At 31.7% G+C, this 16483-nt stretch overlaps 2 protein-coding genes and 1 non-coding gene across 3 annotated transcripts; 2 read left to right on the top strand and 1 right to left on the bottom strand.

The window, feature by feature from the left end:
* Window positions 1-3702: 3702 nt before the first annotated feature.
* On the bottom strand, window positions 3703-12309 carry LOC8273686 (protein NRT1/ PTR FAMILY 4.2-like). The gene is made up of 5 exons (XM_048376946.1): window positions 11974-12309; window positions 11659-11761; window positions 10970-11187; window positions 9860-10276; window positions 3703-4461 (listed from the first exon to the last, which is right to left on the bottom strand). The coding sequence occupies exons 1-5, from the start codon at window positions 11974-11976 to the stop codon at window positions 3703-3705; spliced, it is 1500 nt and encodes a 499-aa protein (XP_048232903.1). The 5' UTR covers window positions 11977-12309.
* Window positions 12310-13871: 1562 nt separating this feature from the next.
* On the top strand, window positions 13872-16364 carry LOC8273678 (60S ribosomal protein L32-1). Its single transcript, XM_002533449.3, has 4 exons — window positions 13872-14028; window positions 14131-14225; window positions 15801-15982; window positions 16072-16364. The coding sequence occupies exons 2-4, from the start codon at window positions 14136-14138 to the stop codon at window positions 16199-16201; spliced, it is 402 nt and encodes a 133-aa protein (XP_002533495.1). The 5' UTR covers window positions 13872-14028; window positions 14131-14135; the 3' UTR covers window positions 16202-16364.
* LOC112536914 lies at window positions 14898-15016 on the top strand. Its single transcript, XR_003080826.1, has one exon. It is a non-coding gene; the product is annotated as a small nucleolar RNA snoR100 (small nucleolar RNA).
* Window positions 16365-16483: the final 119 nt, after the last annotated feature.

Raw genomic sequence — 16483 nt, 5'->3', positions numbered from 1 at the left:
ATCTATTTATCATTTACTTTCTTGTAGATGAGATAATACCATATACACAAAGCCAAGAAATTGAATTTAAAAAGTTACAAATGCTGCGATGCATATAGTTGGTGCAATCATAATCTATTTAACTTGTGGTTTACATAATCTAATGTAATATTATTAGGACAATTAATGCATCCTAGAATCTAATTTCTCTTTTTCAAAATACATGTGAATTTGTTCGTGCATTGAGAAAAATACTATTTGTTTTTTCAAACTAAACTAACAGATTCAATGTTTTTTTTTTTTTCTTTTTGACTAAATACGAAATGTAACTTTTGTTTTAATTTTCTGATGCAGAGGAAAATTTTAATCCCAAGTCTCTCGCTGAGTTGTAATTAAAAGAGAAAATGTCAACGCATTATGGCCGCAGTTTCTGCCGGGCAACATCCATTTAAACTGGCTACATTCATGCTATTTCTTTGGAGCCACTCTTTGACTACAGAATTAAGTCTTCCATTATTAAACCAAGTTGCTTATTATTCCATAAGGAACAGCTGTTTACGAAACTACAGTGCAAACCATATTGACAAGGCACATGCTACTACTCGTCTTACCGCCTGTTCCCCTGAGAAAAGAAAAAAAAAATTGGCATCATTTTCGACAGTGGCTAGCTTAGGTTTCTATATTGATGAACTGCCAATTCGGTATTGCAGAAGATAAAGTTGTATGTCTGATATATGATTGATATACTGATATAAGGAAATGATTTCGGGATTCAATTTATAATTTAAATTAATTTTTATATTGCGGAAGATTAATTTGTATAGTTCAACAAAATGTAATAGACAAAGTCTCTTTAAGAACTTTTCTTTTATATTTATTCTAAAGATTTTTATAACAAAACTAGTAATTGATAGTAATTTTTTTGTCATGAAAAATAGTAAGAAATCCAAATTCGGCATCGAAAAAGCCATGGAAATTCGGTTTAATAACCTCTAATCACCATTCTTGTGTTTTACGATCAAAGCATCATATATCAACATAGAAACACAAAAGGATAACTAATTGATTGAAATTTTGTTGTGATGATGTGGTTGGGATCTAATACTGAAATTGGTCGCTCATTCTCTAGTTATAATTTAAATTCGCCTTTTTGTTGCATTAACAATGTCAGCTGTGGGGCTACTCCAATAAAATTGTACTTATGATGATGAAAAGAAAGCCTGAGAAATTGGAATTGGTGTCTTGTCTTTTAATCGATGGGCTGGCTTGAACCCTTCATTGATGTATCTAATGAGGAAACATATAATCAACAAACAAGTAGGCCCTATATTGATTATGATCCTTCTTTTTAGCTGCAACATTAAAATAGCAGCAAGGATCATCACTTATAGTTCTCTGCAACTGTTCAAGTGCATGCAAATTTTGAAATCACACACTAGAATGCTTTCTCGATTATTTTATCAAGAGATGGCCACCTTTATTATATGTATTTTACTGTCGTTTTGGGTCTTCTATGAATTAAAAAGAAAAAATCATAAATTAACTAGTATCAAATGCATTAACATGTTAAAACCTAATCAACAGTTGAGTCATTGTCCCCATTTTAATTGTAGCAGAGAGTAATGGGCAGCAATTGGATGGAATCTAGCCAAGGTGAAAAGGAAGTATCTTTATATGATGGGAAGCATAAAATAAAAAAGTTTATTCAGCTTTAAGCCTAAATGAACAGAACTATGTATTGATTGGTGGATAGAGTGGGGGGAAATCTGATTTTGATTCGGCAGTCCTGTATCTGGTTAGAGTGTTTGATGGGATACCATTGAGGTTCCTTTTCCACTAAAGTAGCATGTATTGTTTTTCATAATGGATTGCACAATTTCATTTATCTATGCCAATTTTTGGAATGTTGCTCTCTACCAATGAAAAAGGGCCAACTCCATATGATTTTATTGTAATTCATACTTAGGTGGATAAAATTATATTAGTAATTGAAATCAGTTTATAGTTATTTTTAATTTTTATAATAATTTCAAGTTCAAATTAAGATGAAAATAACTATTAAACACAAAATCTTATAGTTACTGATTTATAAAAGAAATTATTTAACTTTATTTCCTAATATTCTTTTTGCAACCCTGAAGTAGATATATCTCTAAGCATAAAAATACTTTAAGGAAGTAATTTAAAGTGATATCCTATTTTATTTTACATATATACTAGTCGTATACTCGTGCGTTGCACAACCGCTATTATTATTATTATATTAATTATAAATTAAATTAATAGATACAATTTAATAAAATTTATAAAATTTAATATTAATTTATAATATTTTAAAAATAATAGCAAATTAATTAATTTTAAATGTTCTTTTTAATTTTTTTAAAGTTTTAAAATTTATTAAAGTAATAATATAAAAATTAGTTTTTAATTTTAGTATTATATATCTTAATACTATAATTAATAGTATTATTTTTAGAATTAAAAATTATATATAATTAAAAATTAATTTATTATTAAATATAATATTAAAGATATAATTAAAATATTATTTTTTAGGATAGAATTAATATCATTATCCGATTAGGAAACTATTTATTAGTTAATATAAGATTAAAATATAATTAATATGCTATTTTTAGGATAGAATTAGTATTATTATATGATTAGAAAATTATTTATTAGTTAATATAATATTAAAATATAATTAATATGTTATTTTTTAGGATTAAAATCAATGTTTAATCAGAATATAACTTATTAATCAATAAATTAATAGAAAAAATTATAAAATTACATATAAGCTTAAATCTTATGTGTCAAAAATAATACACATGTCAAAATAAAAATCTAACGTGTCAAGAAGGGTTCAAGTTTCTAAAATTAATATATATATATATATATAGATTTGAAAGGAGTCTAAAAGTTTATAAAAATATTAAATCGAGTATTTATTTTTTTTATATTCAGTTTTAAATTTTTATTATACTAAAAATAATATCAGACTAAATTATTATATTTTTTATAAATTCAAATAAATTAGAAATGGCTTAAATTTATATATATTAAATATATAAAACGTAAAAATAGAAGAGTGATATATATAAATAAAAGTTTTATATTTTAATATTAAATGTTTGATAGTTATTCAAATTAATAAATATATATTAATTATTTATTAATTTAAATTAATTAAAGTATATTTTAATATTAAATAGTTGATATTTATTTAATTATTTAAAATTAATAAATCTATATCAATTATTTATTAATTTATTTTGATCGGATGTCCACAGATCTTCCAGAAAAGAACTCCCGGGTAAATTTAAACGGTTGGGATCACCTATACACTACTGTGTGTCTGAGATTTCAAAGCATCCAATTAATATTGCAACGCAAAGTACGAGATTCTTTGAAATAAAGCTACAACCTTAAAGGCTGCTAAGGACCTAACCCAATTAAGAGCCCATGGATGCCTAAACAAAATTTTGCTTCAGCTATTATTTCTGTGATTGAAATATGTGTAGTTCCTTTATGCATTTGCGATTGTCATATTTGAATCCTACATTTTAATTGAATGTCCAAAAGTTCACTATCTTAACAAGATAAAGCGAAGAAGCCATAGACACAAACCCATGTATTCAATTGCTTATTTTCTGATACAAAATATAACAATATATAATAAAATTAATAAAGCTACAATACAACACTTCAAAGACATAACTAGTACCTCCTAGCCCAGTAAATAAAATTAAGAAAATTCAAGAAATTAAGAACACTTAGAATGGTATAGAAAAAATCCAAATGGGTATGATTCAAGTCATGTCCACCAAGCCATTGATGACCAAATTTCCCAGTAATAAAATTGGTCACGGACACTAGCACTGAACTAAGAAAGTAACCCATTGAAGTAGAGCACCAAGACAGTGCAGTACATATACTTCTCATATTATCTGGTGCTTGTGAATAAAAAAATTCAAGCATTCCACCAAGAGTCAGCATATCAGAAACTCCTAGCAAAAGATATTGCCACCCTAACCAAAACACAGAAATTGTAGCCTCATTTCTTTCTGCGGCTTTTTGTCTTTTCGCCTCGACCATAGCAGCCACAACCATGGCTCCTGATGCTAGTGCTAGCCCTAGTCCGATTCTTTTAAGTGGATGGAAAATGTAATAGGCTGTTGAAACTTTCTTCTTTAATGTGTTTAGGTAATGTTCATATAAAGTTATGCTTGCTAGCATGATTATTAGGGGGAACACTGTCATTGATTGAGTTGGGATTTGGAAATCTTTTAATTTTCTGTTCATTATGCTTCCTTGTTGCACTGAAAATGTGTGTAACTGAGCTAGGCAGCAGTTCATCATGATTGTGCTTGCAAATATTGGAAGTAGGCCTAGAAATGTCTTTGTTTCCTCTACATCTGCTGCACTTATTGTGTCATCTAATAGTGCTTTGTCTAAGAACCTGCAATCATGTAGTAAAAAATTATAATATAACATTAATCAAATGTGCAATTTGTATATGTAATTATTTATAATTGCACCCATAATTAGTCGCTATTTATTGACCTGGAACTATGTCTATGTCATAATGTATTTGTCTTAAAAATGATCGTGCTAGATTTTGAATATCTAATTTAAATATTTATAAAAGATGTAAAGTTTTACTTCAATTTGTTGGCGGAATTTCGATTAACTCCAATAATTATCTCCGTTGAATGTATTGAATTTCGAACTGAAGAAACGAGTACCTGACAATATAATAAAAATATAAAATAAAAAATATAAATATATCAATATTTATCCATATAATATGGCATATAATACTTTTATAAAATTATTTTATTAATAAAAAAAGTAACCTCAAAATATTAATGACAGTTTTATTAAAGCATTATATGACACATAGCATTACTAATGTTAAGGAAAGTAAAGTCAACCATTACATCAAATCAGGATATTCCTCTAATTAGGACAATCAACAGTTGTCAAATCTGTATTTATTTGTTTCTATTTGTATGGGACTCTAAATAGGAATTAACCGTTTATATGCTTTGTTTTAGGAGCTATTTTAGTCATTGTAGTGTATATATATACGTTCTCTCTTTTGCTGTCAATAAGATAAGAAAAGTTTTTTCACTTATTCTTTTCATGGTATTAGAGCGGCTACGCTCCTGATCTCTTTTACATAAAACATGTTGCTCACCTTCCTTTAGCCAACATCTATGGCAGGGAAAGATAACACTCAAAGCTCAGCCAAGTCTGAAGCTAGCAAATTTGACAATCCAACTGATCCCTTCTACCTGCACCATTCAGACCAACCTGGTCTTGTACTCGTTACACAATTGTTGAATAAAGAAAATTACAGTACCTGGAGCCGTGCCATGCTCATGGCTCTTAGCATAAAAAACAAAGAAGGTTTTGTCAACGGTACCATCAAACAACCATTGGAGAGCTCTCTTGAAGAATACCAACAATGGAAACGTTGCAATAATCTTGTAAGAGCATGGATTTTTAACTCAATATCACCAGATATTGGAGCAAGCATAATATACATTAATAGTGCCCATGAGATTTGGGCCGATTTGGAAGAGCGTTATTCAAACACCAACAACATTCATCTTTTCCATGTGGAAGAAGCCATTCATAATTGCAAACAGGACAATATGACCATTGGAGGTTATTACACTAAGCTTAAAGGCCTTTGGGATGAACGTGACGCATTATGCAACATTCCAACCTGCACATGTGGCACTATGAAGGAAGTTTTACAATTCCAACAAAATCAAAAGACCATGAAATTTCTCATGGGACTTAATGAAGTCTACTCTGCTGTTCGAGGACAGATTCTTCTCATCGATCCACTACCTACAGTCAACAAAACTTATTCTTTAATCCTTTAAGATGAAAAGCAGCGAGGTATATCAAAAGGAGGCACACCTATGGTTGAAGCTTCAGCTTTTGCTGTGAAGAATAATTCCAGAAATTCGGAAAGAAATTCCAATGTCAAAAATTCTCATTTAAAATGCGGAACTTGCAACAAAATTGGTCACACCTCAGAGACATGTCGATCCCATCTCAAATGTGATTATTGCGGCTAGCAAGGTCACACCATTGATGTTTGTAGAAAGTTACAAAAGAACTCCACAGGTAATAAACATGATCAACGAGAACACAAGAATGTTCCCTCCAAAGCCAACCATGCAAACGCAGCTACACTTGTAGCCAGTAATCAATATACTCTCACTGCTGAACAGTACCAGAGTCTGATAACATTACTTAATGAAAATAAGTCAAATTTCATGGCCAATCATGTTGGTAGCACATCAGCCATGAGTGATGTTTCAGGTACAATCTTTTGTGCATCAGTTATTGACAAAGGAATGTGTTGGATACTTGACACAGGAGCCACAGATCACATGGTATACTCAACTGATATGTTAACCACCAATCGTCGTGTGATCAATCGAACCGTGTCTCTACCAAATGGAGCCATCGCTGCTGTAACGCACATAGGCAGCATTCATTTTGTCAATTTTATTTTACATGATGTGCTATGTGTCCCCTCCTTTAAACTAAATCTGATTTCAATTAGCAAACTCCTTTATAAATCCAATTACGTTGCTGTATTCACTGATCATACTTGTTTGCTACAGGACCAACGATCGGGGAAGATGATTGGGATGGGAACTGAGCGAGGAGGACTTTACTACCTTGATACTTCACAAAGAACCAGCTGTAATGCAGCCATTGCACCTGTCCCTTCTTCTCAAAAACTTTGGCATCAACGTCTTGGTCACCTATCCAATAAGATTTTCCATTTACTCTCTCATTCAGTTATGAACATTCAATATTGTGATATTTATGATTGTTTAATTTGCCCATTAGCTAAACAGACTCGTTGTTCATTTCCATTAAGCTCTATTCGCACTAAAGCACCTTTTGAATTAATACATATTGATATTTGGGGAGGATATCATGTTCCTTCTATCACAAGGGCACAATATTTTCTTACGATTGTCGATGATTATACCAGTTGCACATGGACTTATTTGATGTCTCATAAATCAGATGCACAAACATATATTATTGCATTCATTAACCTTGTTGAAACACAATTTTCCTTGAAAATCAAAATTCTTCGCAGTGATAATGGACTTGAATTCACTTTGAAAAATATATACTTGGACAAAGGTATCATTCATCAAACTAGTTGTGTTTCCACTCCTCAGCAAAATGGAGTAGCTGAAAGAAAACATCGGCATCTTCTCAATGTAGCCCGAGCATTATTATTCCAAGCTAATCTTCCTAAGAAATTTTGGGGGGATGCAATCTTGACAGCTACATACCTCATCAACCGCATACCCACACCTCTTCTTCAAGGGAAATCACATTTTGAAGTACTCTTTCGTAAACAGCCTACATATGACCATCTACGTATGTTTGGGTGCCTGTGCTTTGTCTCAACTCATCACCATCGTCCCATAAAATTTGATGCTAGAGCCACACAATGTATTTTCTTGGGTTATCCATACAATCAAAAAGGGTACAGGGTTTATGATCTCTTAACAGGTAAAATTTTCACTTCACGTGATATCATTTTCTTTAAAGAAATTCTCCCTTTTTCATTTTCCGCTGCAAGTTCACCTCTTATTCCTCATCCTTCACCAATATATGATTATGATAGTCCCACTCTAGAAACATTCTCACCCGACAGCCCCTCTCAAGGAGATAATTCACTTGCCAACTCAGAAATCACTCTTCAAAACAGCCCTTCAGCCACAACTTCTTCTCCATTAATTGATCAATCTACTTCACTGTTGCCTTCAGTTCCACAAACCACTCCACCACGATTAACTCGTACTACAAAACCACCCAAACACCTTAATGAGTATCAAGTTGGTATTTCTCTTCCTTCACGGAACATCTCGACGTCTAACTCGGCTTTGGTTACTGCAGCAGGTATCACCTATCCTTTATCTACTTTCCTTTCATATGATAGATTATCTTCCAAACACAAGGCTTTCACCACTTCTCTTTCAGTTGAAAAGGAACCATCCTCATTCTGAGCAGTTTGTGATCCAAAATGGCGTCTTGCTATGCAGCAAGAACTTGATGCACTCAAAGAAAATGGTACATGGTCATTGCAATCATTGCCTCCCGACAAGCAGCCGATTGGGTGCAAATGGGTATATAAGATCAAATTTTGATCTGATGGTACAGTGGAACGCTATAAAGCCAGGTTGGTCGCAAAAGGCTACAATCAAGTTGAAGGACTCGACTACCAAGAGACTTTCGCTCCTGTTGCAAAACTTGTTACAGTTCACCTTCTTCTTGCCGTGGCTTCAACTCAAAAATGGCACCTTCACCAACTTGATGTTAACAACGCATTCTTACATGGAGATCTTGATGAAGATGTTTACATGTCCTTACCACCTAGTTTCGGACGAAAGGGGGAGACACGAGTTTGCAAACTCCACAAGTCTTTATACGGCCTCAAACAAGCTTCACGGCAGTGGTTCATTAAACTTTCTAATGCCCTCAAGAAAGCCAACTTCAAACAATCCAAGGCTGACTATTCTTTGATCATCTGATCCCAGCATGGTAAATTTACTTGTCTCATTATTTACGTAGATGATGTTATCCTAACTGGAAACAATCTATAAGATATCGAAGACACCAAATCATTTTTGAAGAATCAGTTCAAACTGAAAGATCTAGGAGAATTAAAGTATTTCCTAGGTATAGAGGTTGCGTGATCCAACAAAGGTATTGCTCTTTCACAACGGAAGTATGCTCTCGAAATTCTTGAAGATGTAGGATATCTTGGTGCAAAACCAGCTTCTTCCCCTATGGAATAGAACCTATCACTTAGTAATTTTGAAGGAGAATATATTGATAATCCATCTTCATATCGGAGGCTTGTTGGTCGGTTGATTTATTTGACTATAACAAGACCAGACTTGGCATATGCAGTCCATGTTTTAAGTCAATTTATAGACAAACCAAGAGTGCCACATTTAGAAGCAGCTTACCGTGTTTTACGGTATGTGAAACAAACACCTGGACAAGGAATATTTTTTCCTGCAGAAAATTTAATTCAGTTAAATGCTTTCTGTGATGCGGATTGGGCTAGATGTCGTGACACACGACGATTAGTTACTGGATATTGCATATTTCTTGGGAGCTCACTAGTTTCTTGGAAGACCAAAAAGCAAACGACTATATCACGGTCAAGTGCAGAAGCTGAATACCGATCCATGGCTGCAACTTGTTGTGAGATCACATGGCTGAAAGGTATTTTACAAGACTTGGGTATTAAGCATTCACAACCTGTCAATTTATTTTGTGATAGTCAAGCGGCACTACATATTGCTTCAAATCCAGTTTATCATGAACGTACAAAGCATATAGAAATAGATTGTCATCTTGTACGGAGAAAGTTCAAGAAAGGATGATCAAGATGACTCATGTGAACACATTAAGTCAGCCAGCAGACATTTTCACAAAACCTTTGAGTTCCTTGCAGTTCTCGACTCTACTGAGCAAGTTAGGAATAATCAATATTCATTCCAAACTTGAGGGGGAGTGTTAAGGAAAGTAAAGTCAACCATTACATCAAATCAGGATATTCCTCTAATTAGGACAATCAACAATTGTCAAATCTGTATTTATTTGTTTCTATTTGTATGGGACTCTAAATAGGAATTAACCGTTTATATGCTTTGTTTTAGGAGCTATTTTAGTCATTGCAGTGTATATATATATACGTTCTCTTTTTGCTGTCAATAAGATAAGAAAAGCTTTTTCACTTATTCTTTTCAACTAAAAGTACAAAATACAGTTAATAATTAATTGGCTAAAATTCAGTTGATTTAACTTGTACTCTTACCTTAAAGATTCTTGTTATTGCACTTCCTTTAGGATGCTTATACCTATAAATTGGAAACCCAATTGCAAAAATACAAAGTGCAATGCTCAAAGCGACAATAGAAATCAGAAAACTCCAATTCCAACCTCTGTTCTCCTCAATCCAAATCATAACAGTCGAGGCAATGAGGCCTCCAGTACATAGAGAAAAGAAGAACCAATTAAAGAATGCAGAAAGTGACCGCTGGTTGCCACGGTCAAGCTGATCAGCTCCATGCGCAGGCAACGAGGCTTTCACTCCACCAACTCCTATGGCAATTGCGTAGAGCCCAGTATAAAGAATTGCAGCTTGATAAAGAGAAGGCCTTCTGTTTATTTCCGGTTGTAATGGATGATACAGTGCTTGAAATGTTAATAGTATTAGTCCCTGCACTCCATGAATTAATTAGCAAATATCAAGTAAAATATAAAATTAGTTATATATATAAAGTTAATATATTTATTCAAAAATACAATTAATTCAAAGAAACAAAAATGACCATCAGAAATATCATCTTTTTTAATTAATAATATCAAAATTTTAGATTCAAATATACACATATTATATAACATATGATTTGTGTGAACTGTTTATATTAATTTTAAAAATAATATATTTTTTAATATTCATATTAAATATATTAATCTAAATAATAAATGTGTCATTCAGTGTTTAAACGGATTGACCATTTATATCTAGTTTTCGACTTATCATAATAAATTAATCCAAATATGTTTATGTCAAACCCTAATCTTTTTAGCTTCAAATCTTATCATGCGGTTTAAATGTATAAGCAATTCTATTTGTAAGTTAATAATCCATTAATTAAGTGCAAGCGTGTTTTAATTATTAGTTGGACTTTGCATCAGTAATTTTTCATTAATTTCTAACTATGATTAAGTAATTTTATTTGATCTTAGAGTGTTTCTCTAAGAACTAAACGTCTTCTGTTATAATTATTATTTCTGAAATCATCTAAGAACTAAAATAGATAACTGCTTCAACAACCTAAATCCCGAATGGATAGTATATATTACCAAAATAAAAGAAATGACACAGACAGTGATAAGATGATCATACCAGAAGCTCTATTGCACAAAAGATTATGAAAGTCTTGAATCTTGTGAAGAAAGAATCGCATATAAATCCTCCAAAAATAGTTAGCAGAAATGAGGTTCCCAGGAAATTAGTGACCATATTTGCAGCTTCAGCAGTTGGGTAATGCATTGACTTTATAAAGTAAGCAACAAAGTTTGTAGCATTTGATAAGAAAACCAAGTTCTCTAACACTTCAACAACTGTTTAAAGAAAACAATTAAGAAAAAAAAAACAATTGCGTTACATTTCCAACTAACAGTTAATGACGATTTAATTACTGCAAAAGTTGATTAAAACTGAATTAACAGCGTTCATATTTGGGCCAAGTTTATTTGTCTAAGTTCGAGCCTGGCGTAACAGTTAGGCTTAAAACTTTTTATCAAGACACATTTGAGTTTGCGATTGCTGCAGAACAGCTTTTTCTAAATGTGCTTATATAAACGAAATGATAGGACAGACGGAACATATAACTAAGCTTGTGTACTCTTAGTTATATAGTAAGTGCTTTTCTTTTCATATATTTTGTACTCAAATTTTATTTTTTGATACTAGATATGTTATCATTTTAACGGTATGCGTAAAAAGATGACTATTTTTCAATCATATTTATAGCTCATAATCCATTGAATCTCTATAAACTTTTTTAAAAGTTATAAATTTGTCCCGATTACCACAAGTGATGCTAGCAGCTTTTGCTCCACCATGCTTTCTAGGATTTGCCTTCTGCCCTTTCCAGTCCATGTGCTCCTCGACATTCAAACTCATTTGAAGCGCCTATTCGCAAAGTTAAAGAGAAGTGAAAATGGGATGTTTACATCAAAAATTACGATGCAATATTAAATAAAATTCTCCAGTTTTATACTAATATATTTTGATGGTTCAATCTTCCTATTACAAAATAGAGCATGGCTGCATGAGCATACATATTCTAAGTATTTACTCAAATGGCTCAGGAAAAAGAAAAAAATAAAAAAATATGATCTTACCATGAATGATTAAACTTGAGGTTTCTCAGATAAGCCAATGTGAATTGGGAAGCTTAAAGGATGGGAATTTACATAGAACTTGGTGGGTTTTGATCTGTGGAAATTAATAACAGATAAGAAGAAAGGAATCAAGAATAAATACCCCAAAATCCATTACATTTAATTATGAAAGTACTTTATATTTGTCACTATTCCATTAAGGATATAGCAGTACTTAATGCCCTTCTCAAGTCAACAAGATTTGCATGATTCTTGTATTTATCACTTTACCTTTAACCGAATCACTTGCATGCAAAATTTGGCAAATAAAGGACACAGGAAAAAAAAAAGCGCATATAAAGCACCCCAAACAGTTTGTTTTTTTTTTTTTAAATTACTTTATGTTAGGCACTAAACTTTTATGCCCTACTTATTTTACTTTTAACTAAATTAATTATATGTAAGAGAAGTGCTTCAGAAAAAAATATATTTTAGATTCAAAGATTTAATCAGTTTATTTACAAATAAATTTGAGTGTTTTATATAATTTTACTCGTTTATAAAGTGATTTCATGCTTCCGCAAATGAGGCTTCGTTAGTTCTATCTCTACATAAATGAGACTCCATTGACTTAATTTCTCATGGAGTTAGGATTAAATTTAAGAGAACGAAACTCTCATAATAAAAATAAACATTATATAAGGTGATTTCTAGAATGATTTTATTTAAAATAAAATAACTTTATTTTATATTAATAGCTTAAATTTTGTCTTTTATATATTACAAGTAAACCTATTAAATCCTTTATAATTTTTCTAATTATGAAAATAATTAATATTTTATGAAAAATAATAATTCTTTCATATATTTTTATAAATTATGCTAACTTTTTACAAGTATTACTAGTTGTGAAAAAAATAGATGATATTATAAAAAAAATGATTATTTTGATTTACTAAAAAATTCAAAAATTTGCGAAAATATTAAATTTTTATTTAAATATATAAAATCTTATTAGTGTAATAAAATAGATAAAGATATTAAATTGATAAGTATATTACGTTTTATATTTATTTATCTTAGTATATAAAAATATAAAAAATTGATAAGAATATATAACATAATTTTTATAAAAAATTAATATAAATAAAAATAAAAATATCATAAAATAAAAATGAAACTTATTTATGTATGGATTATATAATATAAAATAATTTTCTTAGATGTAAAATAATTATATATGAGCAAAGGGTTAATTTTAAAATATATAAGCATATATTGGGGGGACCATGGCCAACTTCGATCCCTCCAACTCCGCCGGAGTGTGTCTATGTATGACAGTAAATTGCTCTGCTCTACATGGAAGTTAATCTCCTCGCACAAGGCCCCGGCACTCGTGCAAGGGTAACTAAACTCAAAAAATTCATCTTCGGGCAGGCACTTAACAACGAAACTTTTAAAATATATTAAAATCAATACAAAAATTACTTTTACCGTGAGATTTTCAAAAAATGTGTGGCTGCTTTCAAATTTACAGTACAGTTATTTTTAGTTTTTTTTTTATAATAATTTTCACTTATTTTTTAGTTGTTTTCGGTTATTTTTAAAAAAGGGTTTAAAATCAATTAAAACCATAAAATTCAAAAAAATAAAGATTGTATTTTCAATATTTTAATACAGTAAAATTGAAAAGATAAAACCATAAAGTTGATAAAGAAACATAGGTACCTCTGATTTATTTTTAAAAAAATTAATAATCAAGATAAATTAATAATTTTTTGCCGATTATGATTTGCCCAAATCCAAAGATAATTCAGGCCCGACGGTCACTTGCCCTTATTGGGAATAGTTGTGATATATTTGAATAAAATGGCCCACCTGATTTGGGCTCTCTCAGTTTCTTTTCCGATGAGAAGAATTGGATCTAAATCAGAATTACGGGCCTCGTGAAGATGGATCAACAAAAGCTGAACCATGAAGCCGTGGCTGGTATAAATAGGTAGCTAAGTTAAAAACCCTAGCTCCTCTTCTTCACTTTATCAGGGGGTTTACAGAGCGCAGCTCCTCATCATCCAGGTTCCTGTGTTTTTCCTGTATTTATAAAATCATTGGAACTGTGTTTCTCGTTATTATTATTGTTATCGTCTGGATTTTGATTGTTATTATTATTGTGAGCAGAGAAAATGGCTGTTCCTTTGCTATCCAAGAAGATTGTGAAGAAGAGAGTTAAACAGTTCAAGAGGCCCCAGAGTGACCGGAAGATTTCTGTTAAGGTTTGTTATTTTTCGTTTTTTTTCTTTATCCATTCTGAAAAATGGCATTCTATGATTGAATTGTTGCTTTAGTTATACACTTAGCTCTCTAAATGTTTTGGCTTTAGATCTGATGATGGTGTGATAAAAATGCTTCTTTAGTTATGATTATTTAGACCAATGCTTTCTTTTGACTCGTAATTCTTTTTACGAATTAGTAGCTCTAGTTTTATGCTTTAGCTGTATTGAGAGATTATGAATTTATTAGATAAGTTTTCATTTTCTAGATATTTTATTATTAACTTATATAACTAGATAGTATTCGAGATATTTTAAATCGCTCAACTTTATTAGGACATCACTATTTTAGTGTTGTATATCAGATTATTGTCAATGCCAATGACTTTACAAGTAAATTTGGATGGATTGCATTTTATATATCATGCAATTGGATGCTTCATGTCGAAATTCTGAGTTTCAAAGTTTATATTTGGATTTAATCGAGTCCCTTCAGTAAGTTGTAATGGTTGGGAGTTGAATTCATGGATAAGCTCTGGGTAAATTATGGTTTTGGAGGACTGGTTGACTCAAGGTCTTATTCAAAATACTTTGGCTTGTTTCATTTTGATAAGTTTACACTGTTTTATGTTTGGTTATCTGTGTACGATAAGCCGATGCTCTGGATTAATTACACAATGAAGGTAGCATGGTAATGTGCACAGAGATTGAATTCTCTTTGGGTCTACATGTCTGCTCCCTCTGATGCCTCTCTTGGTGGCTTTGATTTGGGGGCCTGGTTCTGACCCACATTTCTTGTATTTTCGTTATAGGATTGGGCATTTTACGTGGTTGATGTATGTGCAACATAGAATTGCTGGACTGCAGCTGCAGCTGCTTATAGTTTATTTTAATTTAATTGTTTGAAGTAGTTCTCTTTTATTTTTAGTTTCTTTGTACAATAAGGCGGTGTTCTGGATTGAATACACCATAAACTTATGAAGGTAGCATTCTACATATCTGCTCTATCTGATGCCTCTCTTTTGGCTTTGATTTTGGGGGCCTGGTTCTGACCCAAATTTAATTCTGCCTGTTGATAAACGAAAGTATATCAACTGCTGTTGTTTGTTATTGTGGAGGTTATGTTTGGTGTTTTCTCTTTGTAGAACGTGGTTATTGATTTCAACACTTTGGTTGCATTTTTCTAAGGGTGTTGGCTTTATTTTGATTTGGAGATCCCATTTGAGTAAGACTGTCTTCCACAGTGATGGATTACTTGTAACAAGTGATAACATTATCTTTTGGTTTCTCAAAGCTTTTTCGATTCCACTCTTCATGAATTCTCAAGTACTCATGTTGATTCTAATTAATTTTGATTTAGATGCTTTTCTTAAATAAAGATATTGACTGAAGTGGCAAACTATATTGTTACTGACATATTATTACATTGGATTGGATGATATTTCTCATTTCTGAGGTCGTGAGTGAATTTTTTTTGTTTTCCATTTTGGACCTTAATGCAATGTGGTTCGACTTCAGTTGGTATTTACTTGCTATTTCTTTGAATTTATCTTGAAGTTGAGTTTTTATTGATGGCAGACAAATTGGCGGAGGCCCAAGGGTATTGATTCAAGGGTCAGGAGAAAGTTCAAAGGATGCACTCTGATGCCCAATATTGGTTATGGATCAGACAAGAAAACTCGCCATTATCTTCCCAATGGATTTAAGAAGTTTGTTGTGCACAACGTGCAGGAGCTTGAACTTTTGATGATGCACAACAGGTACTTGACTCATTAAAAGTTTTCTTTGGCGCACTGTGGATTAATTTGAATTATGTTAGTTGATCCTTGCTTATTGTCTTAAATTCCAGGACTTACTGTGCTGAGATTGCCCATGATGTCTCAACTCGAAAGAGAAAGGAGATTGTTGAGCGTGCAGCTCAGTTGGATGTGGTTGTTACCAACAAATTGGCTAGGTTGAGGAGCCAGGAGGATGAGTAAACATTGCTGTTGTATTAGTTGATTCTGGTTTCTTTTTGATACAATTCTCTGCATTAGGCAGTTTCAGCGATTCAGGAGTAATGTTTTGGATTGAATGGTGTTTATTTTTGGAACTAGACGTATTTACACCTTCAGTGAATGTGATCGACCACTTAAATTGTCAGCCTCCTGTAGTAGGCATGCCCTTGCTTTTAGCTTCAGTATAACATATTCACATTAATGGTTTGGTTATTTGCTCATGTCTTTTATTAAGAAATTAAAATTCTAAAAGCATAAAATTTA

This window comes from Ricinus communis, chromosome 7 (assembly GCF_019578655.1).
Source record: "Ricinus communis isolate WT05 ecotype wild-type chromosome 7, ASM1957865v1, whole genome shotgun sequence".
Classification (NCBI taxonomy): domain Eukaryota; kingdom Viridiplantae; phylum Streptophyta; class Magnoliopsida; order Malpighiales; family Euphorbiaceae; genus Ricinus; species Ricinus communis.
The sequence above is the reverse complement of the archived record's forward strand: the minus strand, read 5'-3'. Positions and strand labels throughout refer to the sequence as shown.

Bases quoted from the DNA above. Each gene is read 5' to 3' on its own strand.
- LOC8273686 (XM_048376946.1), bottom strand. The intron at 11,188-11,658 runs GTAATCGGGACA...TTCTTTAAACAG, and splicing joins AGCTGCTAGCATCACTTGTG to TTGTTGAAGTGTTAGAGAAC. The intron at 4,462-9,859 runs GTTAAATCAACT...TATTATAATTTT, and splicing joins TCTTTAAGGTAAGAGTACAA to TTACTACATGATTGCAGGTT.
- LOC8273678 (XM_002533449.3), top strand. From the start codon at position 14,136: ATGGCTGTTCCTTTGCTATCCAAGAAGATTGTGAAGAAGAGAGTTAAA. The intron at 14,226-15,800 runs GTTTGTTATTTT...TATTGATGGCAG, and splicing joins ACCGGAAGATTTCTGTTAAG to ACAAATTGGCGGAGGCCCAA. The intron at 15,983-16,071 runs GTACTTGACTCA...CTTAAATTCCAG, and splicing joins CTTTTGATGATGCACAACAG to GACTTACTGTGCTGAGATTG.